Source organism: Archocentrus centrarchus, chromosome 11 (genome assembly GCF_007364275.1).
Source record: "Archocentrus centrarchus isolate MPI-CPG fArcCen1 chromosome 11, fArcCen1, whole genome shotgun sequence".
Lineage (NCBI taxonomy): Eukaryota > Metazoa > Chordata > Actinopteri > Cichliformes > Cichlidae > Archocentrus > Archocentrus centrarchus.
This window is the reverse complement of record NC_044356.1, coordinates 21426357-21445981: the sequence shown is the minus strand read 5'-3', so window position 1 is coordinate 21445981 and position 19625 is coordinate 21426357. Positions and strand designations below refer to the sequence as shown.

Below are 19625 nucleotides of genomic sequence, written 5' to 3'. Positions count from 1 at the left end.
TGGACCATCTAATCAGTGTCATGTGATGCCTTGTGGTGGTCCCAAATGCCAAATATTTATTCCTGAAGATGGAAATAACAGGCTTCTTTTTGACTCTAATGGTCCTAACCGAACTTCACTTTCTACTTAAACCTGGACTCCACTGGCAGTGTGGCGTTATATTTCCTTTTGCTTCATTTCACAATAACCCTACCATTATTGCATGAAAATAAGAAAAAGTTTTAAATTACTGCATGGGCATGAAGTTGAATTTATAAATATGAAAAAATGAGAATATTTCTGCTTTTGAGTGTGAAATTCTTAGAGGAAAACAAGGAGATCAGAGGACCTCTTCTTTCTTTCTTTTTTTTTTTACCATTACAGTTCTGTTGTACAGTAGTCATACATACTTGCAAATAACCATTCAGAAATGTAAGACAGAAATGGCAAAACCTAACCTTCCTTGTGGAAGTCTGACATCAGAATTGGCATCACGGAGTTCTGGAAATAGATGTGGAGTTTGGTAAGTGTATGTTTGAAGTACCTGACAGTGAAAGATGTACTCTGGGGTAGCCTTCTTAAACTTGATGTTCCACACCAGGGCAACACCATCTGGTTCGTGGGGAGCATCTTCATTATTGTTATAGGAGGCAACCAGCAACTCAGGATACTGAGAGAGAAGGGAAAGGAGTACAAGAGGGAAACAAAAAAAAAACCAAACACAAAACAGAGACATGGTTAGTTTTTGGCAAATCATTTACAGTTTGAAAAAGTCTTACAGTTTAGGATTCAAAGTGGCACACAACACTTCAGGACTGACCTGAGGGGACCAGTCGAGACAGGTGATCACACGATGTTTCGACCAGTGCTCATCATAGAAGAGCCTACTGAAGGACAGACTGGAACCACTACCCAAGTCTCTGGAAGAAGACAGTGGAGAGAAAGGTCAAAGGTTACGTCAAGTGAGCTCAGTTCTAATAGCATAATACTCGCCAGAGTTAATAAGTACCTGCCAAGTAAAATACTGACTTCACTCTGCTGAGGTCATTTGTGATCACTGGCAAGGTAGCTCCTAGTCTGGGTTTTACCAAAACGTACACACGATAGTAACTATGGTGGAAGGGGAGGAACTTATTTTCTGCTTGCACAGCAACTAGGGTGTTTTAGAGCTGACACTATTAAGTGATTAAAAACTCTTTTAAACTGTACTGCACATTGCTGTTTTACTAAAACTGGAATTATGCATTAGAACCAAAGCAAACATTTTTAAAAATTTACTAAATTTTTAAAAGGAAAAAACCCATAAAGGAATATATAAGACTGTCTATGAGTGAGCCACTAATTTTAGCCACCAATACGCACGCTCTATGGGCTCAAACTACATATTGTTGTTTTACTATTTGGACAAAAGCACTGGGCCACCTACACATTACACCTACAGGGGCTGCTCAGCCATATAAACCCATGCCATGAAGCTCTTTTATGCTGATGTTAATGCCAGAGGAGGTTTGGAGCTCTGCAGTTATTAATTCTTTTATGCATTACACACCTCAGCACTCGCTGTAACTTTACATGGTCTGCCACTTTGTGGCTAGGTTGCTGTGGTTCCTAAATGCTTCTACTTCACTATAATACCTCTTATAGTTGATGGTGGAATATCTAGCAGGGAAGAAATTTCACAGACTGACTTACTGAAATGCTAGCATCCCATTATAGTACCACGCTTGAATTCAGTGAATGACCCAAAAACGGTTATAACGGCAGACTGCATGGCTACATGATTGATTTTATAGACCTGTGGCAATAAGACTAAAAACATCTGAATTTAAAGATTAAGAAGTGTGACCCAATACTTTTATCCATATAGTGTACCTCAATAGTTGTTTGTCTAAACAGTGAATATCAACTCTGAGCGGGCAGCTGTCCAGTTGTAAGTAGTCTCTTATGGGAGTTAAGGCTGCAAAATTATAACAAAAATCATAAGATTATCTTGGTCAGCATTGGAATCTCGATTAATTAACTCTATTATTCAATAACTTAAACATCATGCAGTTATAGAACGTAAAAACATGTATCTGTTTAAAGGGGATATGTTGGTCCTTGAATATAATTCAAATGAAAAACAAATAAATAGAAAAAGACATAAGGGTGGTGGGAGTCACAGGGTCGCCTGGTCTGGAGTTAGGAGCAAGTGATCTTGGCTCGAGATGCACTAAATAGCAAGTTTGAGATTTTAGCTTTTTACAGCATGTTGCTGTAAGGGAAAGGTGCAAGCTTGGTTTATGACACAAGAAAAAACAAGAGCTTCATAGTGAAAATGAACGCAAAAGAGGAATTTTTTATCCTAAAGTCACCCCGACATAATTGGAGCGTAAATTACCACGCAATATGTGACCAGCATGTGAATGATATCTGCACTGTCTGAAGTACTATGTGAGCCTATATGTAATGAAAAAGGTAGTGAAATGTAAGTTGTTACACTTTCAAAGCACGTCCTTGGGGGAAAAAAAAAGGAGGGCTGATGTTGAGCACCGAGCCACGGCCTGTTTTAGACTTAATCTCTATTTGACCACAGGCTTCAAGTTTCTCTGTGGCTGCAATGGTCAAAGTTGACGTGAGTCAGTAAAAGCAGCATTCTTCTATAATAGCAGAGCAGTATACTAAAACAGTTTTGCACTTATGACTTGTAAAACTTCAACCAACACCTCCATTTACAGACAACCCTTCGGATGGCAAGATGACTCTTTAGGCTGTGATTTTTTGTCAGTTATTGGGAGCTCCTTTCAACACTCTGAGAGTGTGACATAACAATGAAGACATGTATTTTGAAGAACAAAGGAGCTCCCACTGTGCAGTGACACGGTGCATCCTCAGTGGGCATGCATCAGCCTTAGCATATTTCTTATTAAAAGGCATGGACAGCCCCAAAAGCTGGGCTCTTTGTAAAATGAAAATAAAAACTGAATTGTAAATAAATGCTGATATAACACTCTCTCCAACCTCTTGCTTCCATTTGCCTTCTTCTTGCTCACCCCTCTTTGTCCTCAAGGTCTCGGCCACTGTAGTCAAAGAAGATGTCGCTTTCTTCAGCGAGTGCTCGCTCCATCACTCGGATGCTGCAGTCAAAGAAACTCTGAAACTCAGAGGAGTGCAGGATCTGTTGCCTCTCCTCCTCAGTCAGTTCCCGCAGCACTGGAAATGTGCCTGTTGGAAGAAATCTCAACATAAACATACACTGCTCAAAAAAATTAAATCAACACTTTGAAGACACATCAGATCTCAATGGGGAAAAAAAAAATCATGCTGGATATGAATACTGATATGGACAGGGTAGGAATGAAGGATGCCACATCGTTTGATTGAAATGAAAATGATAAACCTACAGAGGGTTTATTTCAAAGACACCCTGAAAATCAAAGTGGAAATCAAAATTTCATTGCAGTAACTCAAAATGGTGCTCAGTAATTTGTATGGCCCCCATGTGATTGTATGCATGCCTGACAATGTCGGGGCATGCTCCTAATTAGCCGATGGATGATGTCCTGGGGGATCTTCTCCCAGATGTGGACCAGGGTCTCACTGAGCTCCTGGACAGTCTGAGGTACAACCTGACAGCATCGGCTGGACCAAAACATAATGTCCCAGAGGTGTTCTATTGGATTTAGGTCATTCAAGTGTGAAGGACAGTCAATGGTATCAATTCCTTCACCCACAAGGAACTGCCTGCATCCTCTCGCTAAATGAGACCGGGCATTGTCGTTCATCAGGAGGATCCCGGGACCCACTGCCCCAGTGTAGGTGGCGCCTCCCCAGACCATCACTGATCTAAAACCAAATAGGTCATGCTGAACAGTCTAGACCCTTTCACGTCTGTCACATGTGCTCAGGGTGAACCTGCTCTCATCTGTGAAAAATACAGGGCACTTCTATTCTGTGGCAAATACCAATCATGCACCACGGTGCCAGGCAGTGAGCACAAGGCCCATCAGAGGACGTCAGGCCCTCAGGCCACCCTCATGAAGTCTGATTGTTTGGTCAGAGACATTCACTCCACTGGCCTGCTGGAGGTCAATCTGTAGGGCTCTGGCAGCGCTCATCCTGTTCCGCCTTGCACAAAGGTGCAGATACCGGTCCTGCTGATGGGTTAAGGATTTCTATGGCCCTGCCTCTCTCCTGGAACCTCTTTCATGCTCTTGAGATTGTGCAGGGAGACACAGCAAACCTTCTGGCAATGGCATGTACTGATGTGCCATCCTAGAAGAGTTGGACTACCTGTGCAACCTCTGTAGGGTCCAGGTATTGCCTCATGGTACCAGTAGTGACACTGACCCTAGCCAAATGCAAAACTAGTGAAACAAGACCCATCACTGATGAGGATATCCTCCTGCCATTGATGAAAATATTAAATAAATGTAGAAGTCTGGATAATATTACAGCCCCATTTCATAATAAAACTAAAATAATTATTTTGCCCTAAGCTTTTACCCAAATATTTTTAGGCATCCCTGTTACATATTCCAGCAAAAATATGTTTTGAATATTAACAATACTCATTAAATCAGGTGCCAGATTAGCTCACAATGTGAGCAGGCGACCTAACATTTCTACAAATACTTTTTTTGTAACCACATCCTAGAACCGACACAAAACATTTCCATGGTAAACAAATGCATACTGCATTCTTGTACAAGAGTGTATACTACATTTTTACATATTTCTATTTATATAACCTATAACAATAAGCCAGATATAATGCATACTTACAAGGTATTCACATTATATTTGTTTGTGAGGTTGTCTCAGTGTTGCCCCTTCAGTGCCCCTCTTAATTGACTTGATGGTACACTCTGATTAAAAAGTGTTCCTTTAATTTTCCTTGGGCAGTGTATAAACATAAAGACCCATGTGAGACTCAGTGGCCAAACTTCTCACACAATGTATGCACATTGTTGTCTACATATGTAACGAAATAGCAAATACAAGACTCAAAACACTTTCCTAAATCCAAAATTATGTTTTCTCAGAATTTCCCCTCACAGTCGAAGCTGATTAACTGATATATGTCTCTGTGACGATACAGTAGTTACATTCATATTTGGTGCTCTTTATAACTATTTCAAGGCAACCATTTAGACATAAAAAAAAAGCAGGTAAACACAGGTGTTGCTAATCATGTTAATTAAGGCTCTGCACTAGCACCTGAGTTTATCTGCTGTTTCATGTGAAAGCAGGTGCTGTTTAAAAAAAAAAAAAAAAGTCTGTGTCAAAGGAGAAACTGATCCTGGCTGTCAGTTAGTTGCAATGAAACTTTGAAGAAGAAGACATTTTTTAACCTAGCAACAATAAAACACTTGAAGGAAACGCTCTGAAAATAAGGTCATGAATGATTTCGGAGCAAAACAAAAACATTGCCTGTGGAGACAGACTGTTAACATGCTGTTTCTTAGGCAGATAGACAAAGATGTAGGAGAAACAGTCTCCAGTGAGTTAATGACTAAAGACAGTGAAAGGATAATGGTTAATGGATAATGGTTGTAACTAATCAGTATATGGTGTAGATCAAGACAGGGGTACAGGGCTCGACCTCTACAGAAAGGGGATCCAGTGGTTCTAGAAAGGGTTACTGCACATCAGTACAAAGTTGCTCTCTTTCAGGATGATCACACACTTTAATAGCACTCCTTGTTTGTTTTTCCTGTAATTGCCCCCCCCCCCCCCCCCCCCCCCCCACACACACACACACACACACTATACAAACCCCTCCTAATTAACAGACAGTATATCCTGCTGAAATTTACAAACACACAGACACTGCACTACTAACTAATCCTACTACTAGCAAAAAGCATCAGCATGTGCCTCTGACATCATATTAGCATTCTCTTCATCTCTATCAAAACCAGAATCACATCCAGGACATAATAAACTACAAACAGCTCCTAATGCATCATTTCTAGTAAAAAAAAAAACACCAAGAACTTCATAAACAAGAGAATAACAAAGCCCTCAGAGCGACACGCCTCCCTTTGAACGTAATGGCTGCACAGCACGGCGTCCAGTTTTTGAAGTCACTGTCCCCAAGCACACACGGGATTTTACACACACGGACACACAAATATCGACCTTTACCCTGCCTCTTGACTTTGATCCCACTCCATCTCTTTGTATTTCTTACGAGTTGTCAGAAAAGACCCAGTGAATTCAGTGGCAGAGATCAAAGGCCAGACCTTGTAATAGGCCAGGATGGAGAGGAGACGGATGACTGTGTGTTTACGAGTGCATGTGTACGTACATCTGTCTATCTGTGTGTGTGTTTGACTCACACTTGCTGCAGTCACGCATATTCAGAATATGAATATGTCCATCATGGCTTGTGTTTTAACCAGCTCGAGATGCCCTCTGTCTTTTTTCTGACTTAACACATGAACCCTTCACACGCACGCACTTCTCCATTCCTCTTCACTTTGAAACGGGGCTGCGGGGTCAAGTGACAGGTTTTTAATCAGTGCTGACCCCAAGATGCCATGGAGCTGATATCCTGAAACCCGCCTTAACCCCACTGTAACCCACCCCCACTCCCACCCTCCCATCTGATACATCCACCGACTGGAGTAGAGTGTCACACGCAAATGACAATCTAACCATCAACATGCGAGAATTAGAATGTACAAGAACAAGAATGGGAAGTTTTTTGGGGGTGTTATTTAATGCAGGGAAATGCATTAAATGAGTTCATGTATAATAGCTGTTCATTTTTGCTGCATTCTTTTTACCTTCTTTGGTTTCCCTGTTGTCGTCTTCATCTTGCTGCTCCGACTCTATGCCTGGCTTCGTTTCCATCGACTCTTCATCTTCTTCTTCCTCCTCTACTGAGTTAAAAAAAAAAACAAGGGAGAGAGCACTCATGTTAATCAACAGCTGTTCCAATTTTCCTCGACCTCCCGCTGCGTGCTGCCTCCCCCTCCTTCTTACCAAAATAATCATTCCCAGACATGTACCGGTACACCTGACTAACATTCAGACCAAATGGGGTTCACTTACAAACACACGCACTGTGACTTTTAGAATACACAAGAATTTCAAGCAGTAATGCTGAACAATTTCCCTTACAGTTGCTTATACGTAATAAGTAAAGGACACTGGCTAGTGCCCATTTCTACTGTCCTGCATGTACATCTGTGCAGGCAGCTTGGTCAATGTGCACCAAAATCACAAACATACACAGACTCAGCAGGAAATGTAAGAGTTGTGTGCGCTCTCCCCTCTTTCTCTCACCTTTGACTCCATGCAAAGAGATCCTGTGATGTATGTGTGTGTGTGTGTGTGTGTGTGTGTGTGTGTGTAAAAGGGGATTCCCTCTGCATTCCCTCCAATCAGTCTCTGCAATTACACTTGACTCTGTATGAGTGTGTGTGTGTGTGTGTGTGTGTGTGTGTGTGTGTGTGTGTGTGTGTGTGTGTGTGTGTGTGTGTGTGTGTGTGTGTGAGGTTCAAGTATGAAGGGTTACTGTCAACACAGGCACCTGCTTGTCAGCTACTGCCCCACCACCCCTCAGGGTATGTGTTGCTAACCCTCGCCAACCTCTCCTCCTCTTTTCTGCTGCTCCCTCCCTCTGAAACAGATGCTGAGAGTTGGGGGGCCTCTCTGAAGACCTCTTAACACCCTGACACGGCCACCAGACACCTGTGGTCTGCTAACACACACGCTACACACACATACAATCTGTCTTTCTCTCCCTCTCAAACACACATACACCCGGGCCCTCGCCCACAGTACCAGGGGTGGTGAGGGGTTAACTGGCAGGGTCAAACTGACAACAGTTGCTCAGTCCAGTGGGAGGAAGTGACTACATCACACCCTCAGACATGTCATCTCTCTCGCACACACACAGAAACACACATATGTCAGGGTGTGTTTAACTCAGCTAGAGTATGGCCTGGGGCACTGTTAAAACCACTTGCTCGAGGGCTGCTCTTGCACCAGATGAACTGTCCATTTATCACTTGGACTCGCCTAAGCTTTTGATGAACTCACTGCTACAAATACAACTGTAGTTGTTGGACCATTCCACTGATTATATTAATGCTATTACGATAATGTTCCGCCTTATTCTATTCACTATATTCTCAGAATATCCATCCTTACCAATCCTTGTGTTTTCTTTTCTTTTTACTTCCAAGTAAACGTTTTTGATATATGACTTTAATTTTCATACTATGTTTATATAATAAATGACTACGCTATATCAAATACATAGTGGTGAGGCGCCAGCCAAGTTAGTGGTTAACAGCCAGCTGTAGTGATCCAAACACCAGTGACCCACCAGTATGGAGGAGAGACCAGAGAGGACCAGACAGGCAGACTGCCAGACTAGCTCCATATCTGAGCTGCCAAAACAGACACGCTACAAACAGAAATGCAGAGGGATACCCTTTTTTCCAGTTCCTTTTGTCTCTCCCTCTATGACTCAGTTTGTGATTTCTCTCAAATGTTGTTTTTTTGGGCATACATCAGTCATTGTTCCCTCCATACTAAGGTCACTAATAAGCAAAGCTTAAAAAAAGATGTAAAAAAAGAAAACAGGAAGGTATATGACACACAACTTCTATCCTACTCTATTTTCTTGACCTTATGTGACCGGTCCGGTGGTTGGAATGTGTGGTGATGGGGATGGGAGGAGCGTGAGGAAAGCAGAAAGAAACCACATCGAGGAGCGGTCAAACTGTCAACCCCCGGGACCACAGGACTGTGGAGCAAGGCAGCATGATTCATGGCCTATGGGTTACCTCACTGAGGGGAGACGGTCCAATTCCCGTACGAAGATACTGCTGATGTCTCTGCCAATGGCCATGGCCATCAAGTTGTTCTGTAACAGTATGCACCAAAAATATCCCTACTATTCCCTTTAAATGGAAATTTTCAGAGACATGTTTCTGAGCGTGCTCAGACTAAAACAAAACCTATACAGCAGTAAATGGTAATATAAAACGTTATGTAAAATGTTCACACATACAAGCAGAGAGGCACTGCCTAGTTTCCTGCGGCATAGCAAAGTAAGCAGGGAAGGGAAATGAAAAGAGACAATCTTTCACAGTGTGAGTGTGTCTGCATGCTACCCTGCAAGTATCTGCACACTTTCTTGTTTCCACCTCATTCCAGTCACGGGATGCTTTCTCTTTCCACCTGCCGCTTAATACCTCTCCTCACTGCAGGATGACGGTTAACTGGTATCCTCCCCCTCACTGTAGACGGGGGTCCACCTTGATGAAACTCCGCTTGGGGGCTCCCGTTTTGGCCGGCTACACACCCAGGGTAATGATATCCTCTGTAGCCTGGGGCCTCCGCATCTGGCTGCCTCAATCTTCCACTGCCTGCTTTCTCATGCTGACCAGGCCCAGTCAATTCAGAGCAGCCCAGCAGGTATGCAGACTCTCAGATCCACAGTGTGGACATAGAAACAACGTACACACACGCACACAAATGTGTAAAAGTGTTTGTTAACACAGACACATATACTAGCAGAGGTATGCACTCTAACCACATTAGCAGATGTATAAAATGTTATTGTAGGAAACACAGAAATGTGCTTAAGCTTAGCAAGCTGGATAGATTAAGTGTCACCTATAAAATGTCAAAAAAAGCTAATATTAACCCTTCAAGCAGCTACTGCTGCAATTTTAAGAACAACAAGAAATCTGTGGCAATCTGTTACTGAATATAAAATATATTCCAGTAACTTATCTGAAGAAGTATCAGATTTTTTAAATTGAGGGGAAAAAGGAGTACTTGTGTCACTTTGATATTATTAACAGATACACTATCAGAATTATTATCAGGACAGAAAATATGTAAGCGGTATTCCTAGTGTATCTTATCAACATATGACGGACTTGTGTTGTGATAATCTGATTTGGGCTGCCTCGGTTATATTTTATTGGGCCACAGGAGTACTCAGCAACAAACAGTCAAAGCATGGGGACTAAACACGACTCAGGAAGAACTCATCCTTTTAGGATCCTGATTTCATAACCACAATGTCGAAGGACAAAAAAAAATCACTGTGATGTATTTCAGCTACTGTATATTTACTTTTAAAAGAACCACTCTGAAGAAAAAGTTAAGAGACAGAATATCTTTCTTATTTTTTTTTTCTCTCACAAAGTCAACAACCTCTGTCTACACAACAAACCGCAAAAGCGACACTGAGCATGTGCAAAGCGCTTGTTTAAAAGTGCTGCTACTCGCTATTCTCGACCGCTCAAAGAACAGAGCGGGCAGAGAGAAAGACCACATGCTTACAGGGCCATACACACAAGTGTTTAACTAAAATACTGCTAAATCTGTCCCTTTCATGAAAAGATGACTTTTATAAATTTCTGAAAAGTTGTTGAATTTCTAACTTTGATTCATTTGAAAAAGCCAGACCTGCATTTAGTGATGAGTTGAGCAAAATTCCCATCATGGATAGAAATGACTAAGTTACATGCAGGCGTTGAACGTTGACGAGTGAAACAAACGCAAACGGAAAACGTAACATTGCATTCACAGGGGTAGGATGAATATGAAAATCAAAAGAATTGGCAATTTATAATAAATGCTGTTTAGAGACATGTAGATGTTAATAATTGCTGTATGTGACGATGTTTGTGCAAAGCTGAGATTGACCCGCCCATTAAGGAGGAGACAGGGTATATACAGACATACAGTATATACATAAATATGCTAAGATCATTATAGTAAGAAGATAACTGATTAATATGATGGTGTCATAAACATTTAAAATCTCTATCATTTTGTCGCACAGTCAGTGATGAAACGTTTTGTCCAGCCAGCTCACTTTCACAGGTCGCTAAGAGAACCAGCAAATATTCACATTACAGATAACGTAACCAGTAACTGATGCTTTCATAGAGAAATTAATTGTTAAATTAAACATTAGCATTCATTAACAGTTTCACCTATTCAGTTTTGAACTATGTAATGCATTACAGTGGCACACTAAAGATGGATTTCTCTCTCATAGAATAAAATCCTTCTATACTAATCTCGTGCATCAATTACACAAAGGAAACCAAGGAAAATATCACATATAATAAAACACTCTTCCCTTTTGCTCATTTCACATTTTTCACAACCATATGCAAAATATCTGCAAGAAAACCTGCATGTTTATACCCTGACGTGATATGCTTGTTTTCACCTTTTCCTGCACATAGATGCACTTCAAAGAGGGAGCTAGCTACCAAATCTATTGTAACTAGCTACTGTACTGGGGGCTAATAAACACTTTATCATGTTTTCAGTGCATGAGGCTCTTGTTAGCCCAACACACGCATCATTATTGCTTTTATGGACTAGCAGACGAGTGAAATAGTTCAGGTGAGAGTAATGTGCTGATTTGTTTGTGGAATAAGGAAAACATAGTCTTAATGAAGGCTGAGGCACTGCTGAGAGTTTCATTAGCTTAACCATTGTGTATTATTTCACAGTAGGCAGCGACTATTGAGCATGTGGAGAGAAAGATACTGACAGCATATAAAACATGTACACCGTCTTCTGCTCCCCTTCAGCTGGTACATAAAACACAACGGTGTGGCGTCACAGCCGTAATGTGTAAGCATGTGCTCTTTGGTGAAGGATCAAAGTGTTAGCTAAACTTTTATTCTGAACCCAAACTTTTAAGTGCTAGTTTAGTGAAATGTGTTAGCACATGCTTGGAGTGATTGGCAGAGTTATCAAAGAGCTGTGACTAGACCCTAAGTTTGTCATCAGCTGCATTATTGGGGCAGAGCTGCAGACTTGTCATGTCAGTATGGAGGTGACTACTCAGCTGAGTCACACGCCATCAAAGTTGACAGAGCTCATAATTTTTAGAGTTCTCCATTGTATTAATCACAAAGAAAGAGAGATACTGATATGAGAGAGAAGAGGCGGCGGAAGCTGGGAGAAGGACACAAAAGACAAATGCAGCAAGATTTTTTTGGGGGGGGATCTCACACACTGGAAATAACCCTACAACATGACATACACATTCATATAGACACACACACACACACGCATATATAGAGAGTTCACAGAGGTTCTGGGGGGGGTTGGCTGTTGAGCAGACCACAACACAAGCACTATGCAGAGGAGTAGGAGGAGGTCAACAAGACTTAAAAGGCTCTTCTAATGTGGCCCTGGCACGACACACACACACACACACACACACACACACACACACACACACACACACACAGGCGCACACTCCTATGCACTAATTTCACTCAGAACAACTCAAACCCCAGCCATCTTATTGCCAGGCACACAACCACATCACCTCTACGTATGCTGACCTGAGGCATCGGGGGAATTCTTTAACTTTAATGCGTCCTGCCTCCAGTAATGCAATCCTTGATATTCAAGAACAACCCACGTCCATTAAAAAAAATATGATATAACCGCAGTGTTTTTTTACAAATCTGAAATAATGATACAGGTTTCAAATAATTAAAAGGCAAATATCCATTTAAAGGCTATTTCCTAAAAACATGCTCATGGTGCGTTTTTGTATTACACAGTGCTGTCCAAGAAATTATGACACACCAGTCTACAATACTTTTAATGTTTTTTTTGTTTTTTTTTACAGGTGGCCTTGTCATGCCAAGTGTCTCTGTAAACTGTCTGCACAACATAAATTAGATCACTAGGCTTGTTTTTGTTTTTTTGTTAATACTCAGTTGGACATAAAACTCTTTCTGAGCACAGAGAATCACTGCTAACATTTTAGGGACCTCTGTTAGTCAGGTTGGAAAGAAAATTGATGGTTTAGAGCCAGCCATGCAGTAAAGTCAAACAGATCTGTTTCTGAGAGGTGAGAGGGCAGCCCAACCTGCACAAAAATCTCACCGATCGGTAGTAAGTTGAGACAGACAGACATGACAGATCGTACAAAACGAAAAGGTATGGCATGAGCACAATCTCTGCAGTTACAACCAGGGGCAAATGTTGGGTAATCATGTGCAGAATACTTTTCCCTACAAAATGGATTTAAGTGAAAAAGTCTTATTAGTTTTTTTTTTGTTGTTTGTTTGTTTTAAATGGGGGGAGGGTGGGGGTAATTTATTTTAATATAAAGTAATGTTTAAAATTCATCATAGTTCATCAAGTCATGATTGGCACAGTAGGGGCAAGTAAGTAAATATTCCCCACATACCCACACATTAGCAGCAGGGCCTGATGTAAAACTGCTAAAGCTAAAACCCGCAGCATGATTTAGATTAATTCATCTCTTCACCACACTTCCCCACACTGATCAAACATTGTGTATATATGTGTGTGTGTGTGTGTGTGTGTCTAAGTCTGTGTACACCCAAGTCTACACCGTATGAACACATGCATGCCCACACATAATCCGCTTTCATTAATGCAGCCCATACAGGCCTTTTGGAGGTCTGTGGCTAACTTCACTGTGTGCTGTGGGCTGGTCGACTCTCCCTCCATCTCTTTCTTTCTCTCTCAGTCTCTCTCTCGCTTTCTGTCCCATGTACCCTCCCCCATTCTTTCTAGCAATGCCACCCAAGTCTGGCCGCGACCCAGACCCACATCTTTAAAATGAGCCATCATGCCACGCCATGCCATGCTCCCACCGCAAGGCTCTGATTAAAACCCATGACTTCAAACTTTCCAAACTGTCAAAAACCCAGTCAAGGAGAGCGAGACCAACAGAAAGAAAACGTCTTACATAAAATCACTGCTGTGGCATCAACTTGCTTTTCAGCGCGTCATCTGAACTGGTATTTGTGTCACTCAGAGAAAGTGCTGTCTGAATCTGTGAGTTTATGTGTGTGTGTGGGCTCAGATACCACACACACACACACTTAAAGTGCCGTTTGATTTGGTATAATGATGGCCAAACAAACACGGGATAACCATTTTCTTATTGGCTCACTAAAGGCTAAAAAGACAAAAGTTTTCACAACACCTCAGCAATGCTGTCACATAACTGATTTGCATCCTTAACACTGACGAAGCAACGACCTCAGTGCCACGCAGTCCAATCTGAAATGGTTCATTAATTTAGCAACACATATATGACACATTTGAGATTAATTGTTTATAATACCATTTTCCAATATCATTTGACACTCATTTAAAAAAAAAATAGAAGAAGAAGAAACCTGTCATTTTTGGTTGGGGAGACTGATGGAACAGAAGTCTATGTGCCAAGAGTGCTCCCTGCTGGAGGAATACAGAATTGCAGCACAAACTCCAGCCAAACAAAAGCAGCAGGGTTATGAATTTCACTTCTATCAGCTGTCAACATGTATGAGCTGAAAAATTAAAAGGGCTCAATCAGTTGCAACTGTAGCAGAATGGGATTTTATAGCTTGCTGTATATCAACCGCAATGGGTTGAAGAACAATTTTAAAGAGACTTAAAGGTTCTGCATTTTTTAAATGAAGAGTATAAAGCAGTCAAAAGGCTGAAATTTGTAATAGAAAGTGTTAACAAAAATACATTTGAAACAACTGATGAAAGCAGCTAGCTGCAGGATAGATGTGGCAGTGAACTGCTACTCCATCAAATGAAAACCCCCTGGGAAGTAAAGGATCTCGGAGTACAAGAGAGACCACCCAAGCAAATCTTAAAGACCCACTTTTGTTTTACACATGTATAAAAAAAAAAACTCAAGAAGGGGAGGGAGGATAGGGCTTGCATGTCAAAAAGTCATGTTTAACACCATGCAAATGAAAGCCAAAAAAAAAGTTGAAAAGAGAAAAAAGGGGAAACATGAAACTGCATTCCTACTCATCTCGAGTACTCATCAGATGGCAGATATTATTTTGGATGATGGCCATTTTACCTAAGAGAGGGAGAAAGCCAGAGGGAGGGAGATGAAGAAGGGGTTCATGTACCTTATTATACAGTGGTCATAGGGGAAAATTGCAATCATCTGTGACTCACTTGGAATACCTTACACACATCGAAAGACATTATTTTTCTCTAATATCAAGAGTTTTTCTCAGTTTTGACTGCCGCGATCATTTTAACAGAAACCGCCTGGGACCCCACATCAATTTTGCGAGTGAAACAGGAGTGAAGGCTGTGGCCTTTGGAGGGCGATGACGATGAAAGCCAAACTCAGAGTTGTTTTATAAAGACAGAAAGTGAGAAGTGTTGGACGATTAAGTGTGTCTGCAGGGAAAACACTGGGAGAGATCATAATAGCATAACCCCGATCTGATCTTCCGTGTGTGTGTGTGTGTGTGTGTGTGTGTGTGTGTGTGTGTGTGTGTGTGTGTGTGTGAAAATGCACAAACACACTTGGCTTAAATAGTATCACTAGAAACTGCTACCTGCAGGCAATCACTCTTTTCAAAGTCCAGAAGTCAACAAGCATAAAAAGGCACATCTTAGATGTACTTTGAGTAGAATAAATTCAAAGTACATTTTGTCCAGGGTCCTCCGGGCGCACTCACTGTGGTTATTCACTACACGAATTTCGCCTTTAGAAAACACACACACCCTGTGCTCTGCACAGCCTGTATGTAGCCGCCTGGCTGGAACAACAATGTATGAGACAAGCACTTCCATATGTGGCTCGGTACACACACATTCATATGCACATACATATAGACACATAAGGAAACACACGAGTGTCTAGCCGTGCAAAATATACACTCGTGCAACCAAATTCCTCTTTCCAGGACCTTGAAGGCTGCCCACAAACCCATCAGTCATGTCAGTTAGACCCTAAGACTGGGAGTGTGTTATAGTCACTGTTTTTATTCACATCGCTGGATTGCATGAAATCCTAATAAAGGACACAGGACAGACTGGCTGAGGGAACTTCAACTACATGAATCGTGAGTATTTGGTGTGAGCTTAATATAGCAATACTTCAAAATGTGCCAATAAGAAAGTAATGCTGTTGCTCTCATAACATAAAGCTACATTTTATAAGCAGTGATTGCACTGTTGATTTGAGCATTCCTGATAAAACCGCCATATTCTCAAAACTTCATCATACTTCATGTTCTCCAAGCTTGCATATGCTGTGATGAACCAAAGCATTAGATATCATCATAACGTGTCTGGCCCTACACGTATGTCCACACCACATATGCTGACCTGCTGAGGTTTATCTGGCAATAATATATAAGCAGCAGCTGATTTAGGTCTTTTAAGAATTATTAAGGGGGTACCTACAGCCATTCGTGGCTAAAGACAGACAAGAACATCAGGATTCTTCATGTGCATAAAATTTCACTATGACTGAGATTTATAAAAGAGGACTGCTCTGCTTTAAAAATCTACTAAAAAGAAGGCATATCCACATTCCTGCCTTTGTGTGGACACATAGTTTTAGGCATCTGGCTGCAATTTTCTGGTAATATTAACTTAGGTCTGTTTTAAAATAACTTGTGTCTTCACACCTGCTTGTTGTCCTTGCATCGAACATGCTGGCTATGACAAACAGCTAGTTTATCTCTACTATCAACATATATTCTCTGATCTGAGCATCATTTAACAGCTCCACACACAGCATGCGGTCAGGTATTCTACAATACCCTTTCTTTTTCTCAAATGTTTAGTATGGCTTTAATAAAAGAATCCGAAGCAAAAGAAAATATTTCATCAGTAAATATCCGATTAAAGAAAAATAAACATGACTAGAAAAGAAATCTCATCTTTCAGCATTTTTTTGATCCTTGTAGACCCATGTTTGGTAAAGAAGACAACATTAAAGCATTATTCTCAGTTCTACTATTACTATTATTTAAGTTACACATCAGCAGTAACACATACCGACTCTGGACCCACACTGAAAAAAACAAAACAAAACCAATCCCACACCAGTGTGCCTCTTTCATATGTGTAACGCAAGAACTTCAGTAGACTAGCGCTTTAACTTTTCAACTCGTACAGTAATGAGTGTCAGACATGGATTCCAGTAATTCGGCCAATTTAAAATCCAGTCAGATCGGATTAAATACCAAAAGACATCTGTTGTAAAACTGTTGATAAATATCTGAAGTTCAGGACCTGTTGAACCATATTTAATACATTTGTGGAAAAAAAAAAAAAAACACCAAAGTAAACACTCTAATTGGACCAGTGTGCTGCCAGTGGTCAGGATCATTTAATAAATTTGGAGTTTGGTTTCTTAACTGCTCTATTACGGGATTACATGGAGCTCATGTGACACGTGTGCTTTTGTGGCCGCTCTGTCAGCGTTCGTTTGTGTACAGTTTGTGGTTGTGTGTTTTTGTTTTGTTTATTCCTGTGCATGTTGCTGTACCCATATGTGTTTACATTTATGAATCTGAATGCTTGTGTGGAAAAAACAAAACAAAAACAAAAACACACTCAGTATTTTCAGATTACTGTCTGGACATGAGGTTTCTCTTGCAATTAAAAGCCATTACCAGCCCACCAAATGGACCTGAGGAGTGAATTTGTGACCAGTTATACACTCAAGCTGTACAGAGCCTGAGAACTAATGGGCCAGAAAATATTACAGAGGTGGGAGAGAAAGAGGGAGCGAGTTGTGTACTCACTTTTTTTTTTTTCCTCCATACGGGCATGTAAACATTAACATTATGTACACTCTTGACCCTGTGAACTTGTAACCCTGATAAGGGGGTTTCCCAAAGTTGCAATATCAAATTATACACAAATACACAAAGAGTTGTATTTCTGAGGGCCTGCTTCTGGTTCACTGCAAACAATTACCGCTTTAATGTCAGGACTGCTTCATCGTCCCTCGATGGCCCCTACCGATTCGCCTCCATTTCTGTCTCTCTTCCATTCCTGCTTATTTGCTAGTGCCCACAAATTTCTCTTCACCTTTTATACTCTCTCTCTCTACTTTCCACTGCGACCTATTATGGGTCTTTTAAGGCTCCACTGAGCAAAGCCAATTACTGCAAACTGGGTGTAAGGCTCACACTACTCCCATGCAAACCTGCACACTTGAATACGTGCACATGCACAAAATGCCTTCAGTCGTTCTGACCTTTCCTTATCTCGCCAAGATCTCGAGTAAGCACATACGCATAGTGATAGCTATCCTCAGATTGGGTTCAGCAGAGTTAAGTGTGGCTGTCAAAGTACTGGCATTTGCTTCGTTCATTACCAAGTGGTGTTAGCTGGTCCAGAGAAGGGATGAAGGGGAAAAGCAAAAAAAAGGGAGACAGAAAGGTTGTCCAAATTTTACTACAGCTATGTGAAATCTCACCTCTTTGTTTTTGTTAGACTTGAGCACCAAACAAAAACTCCTATTAAATACCAACATTTACTTATATTAGATTCTCCAGTCAAATCCAGTTAAAATCCACATCATATATTAACATAAGTCATTTACTTGAGCCCAACAAACACCCATTCAAATAATGATGACAAAGGGCTGTTCCAGACAGAGTATCATATCAGAACTGTATTATTTGTCAGATCCTGTTGAGCAGACAGTTTATGTTACAAGCTGTTTATTTGCCTGCAAACTCCTCCTAATACAATCAGGAGCTGAGCAACTAAACTTAGCACACAGGTGCATCTGAAGCTGCATCCACAACAGAAGCGACCTGGTGACTGGAGAAATGACAGAAAATGAATGACATCTGGCAACTTCAAGCGACATAACTGTGAGCCAAGTGGGCTTTTCTCACCTCCCAGGTGAGCGACTGAAGGGGCTACCAATGAGAATGCAGAATAACATGGACTGACATACAGTATGACCTGGCACAAATGACATTGTATTTTTGTCAGATGCATGCTATCAACATGTATAGGTAAACCACAATGCATGTAAACATGCATGTAAACAAACATGCTTGATGGAAGTTAAATGAGGAAATCCTCTTTTATGGATGTGTTTAACAAAATCCTGCATACATATTTTTCACTACATTTAATGGGGGTGGACAATGTCTGTCTGATGAGTGTAGTAGTGCACTTACAGCATGTTTTAGACAATGGATGGTTGACACGGTGCCTTAATCATACATTAAGGAAGCATTTTGCTGCACATAAACATATAATGACTGCCATATTTATCTATTCATTTCTATATAAACAGCATCGCTATTTTTCATTCACCTGATTTTTTTTTTTTTTTAACTTTTATTAATGTGATTAAATATATCAGTTTTCAGCACAAACAGAGCAAGCAATACTGCAGCATGGGCATGTATTAGTAATAAAAATATACAATCATTAACAAACCTCAGTTTGGGGGAAAAAACCTCATGGACCAAATACCAAATACCTCTGCATTTTCTTTTGGTTGATTTATTTGTTTGTTTTATAGTTAGTGTTAAAAAATATATATATTGGCTTTACAACACAGATACAACTGAGCCAAGTATTCATCATACTTAGTCTGACCTTAGTAAGTCAGTCTAGTATCACACACCACTGGAGACCTTGCTTTATTTCTCTGCTATGACCTTAAACAAAGCATCTATCCCTCACAACAAGCATGTCCATTCATACCCATTAGAAAAGCAGCAAATAGCTGGAGCCAACCGTGACTGGGGTTAATCCGATTGCCTGGCACAATGGGCACTCGGTACAGACCAGATCAGTGAGCAGCCAATGGGAAAATAACATACACAGGCACCAGCGCATCACAATTATATGGACGCAAATTGGTCTCGGAAATG

General features: G+C 40.9%; 1 protein-coding gene across 4 annotated transcripts in view; it reads right to left on the bottom strand.

Moving 5' to 3' along the window:
* dync1i1a (dynein cytoplasmic 1 intermediate chain 1a) overlaps nt 1-19625 on the bottom strand; it is a 62949-nt gene that overhangs the window by 32559 nt on the left and 10765 nt on the right. For 3 of the 4 annotated variants that reach the window (XM_030740687.1, XM_030740685.1, XM_030740686.1), the window contains exons 8-11: nt 6753-6848; nt 3012-3183; nt 800-899; nt 524-649 (exon numbers count right to left, since the gene is read on the bottom strand). In XM_030740687.1, the coding sequence (XP_030596547.1) occupies nt 524-649; nt 800-899; nt 3012-3183; nt 6753-6848 (494 nt within the window). The remainder of the gene's footprint in view (nt 1-523; nt 650-799; nt 900-3011; nt 3184-6752; nt 6849-19625) is intronic. The other variant, XM_030740688.1, reaches the window with a different exon arrangement.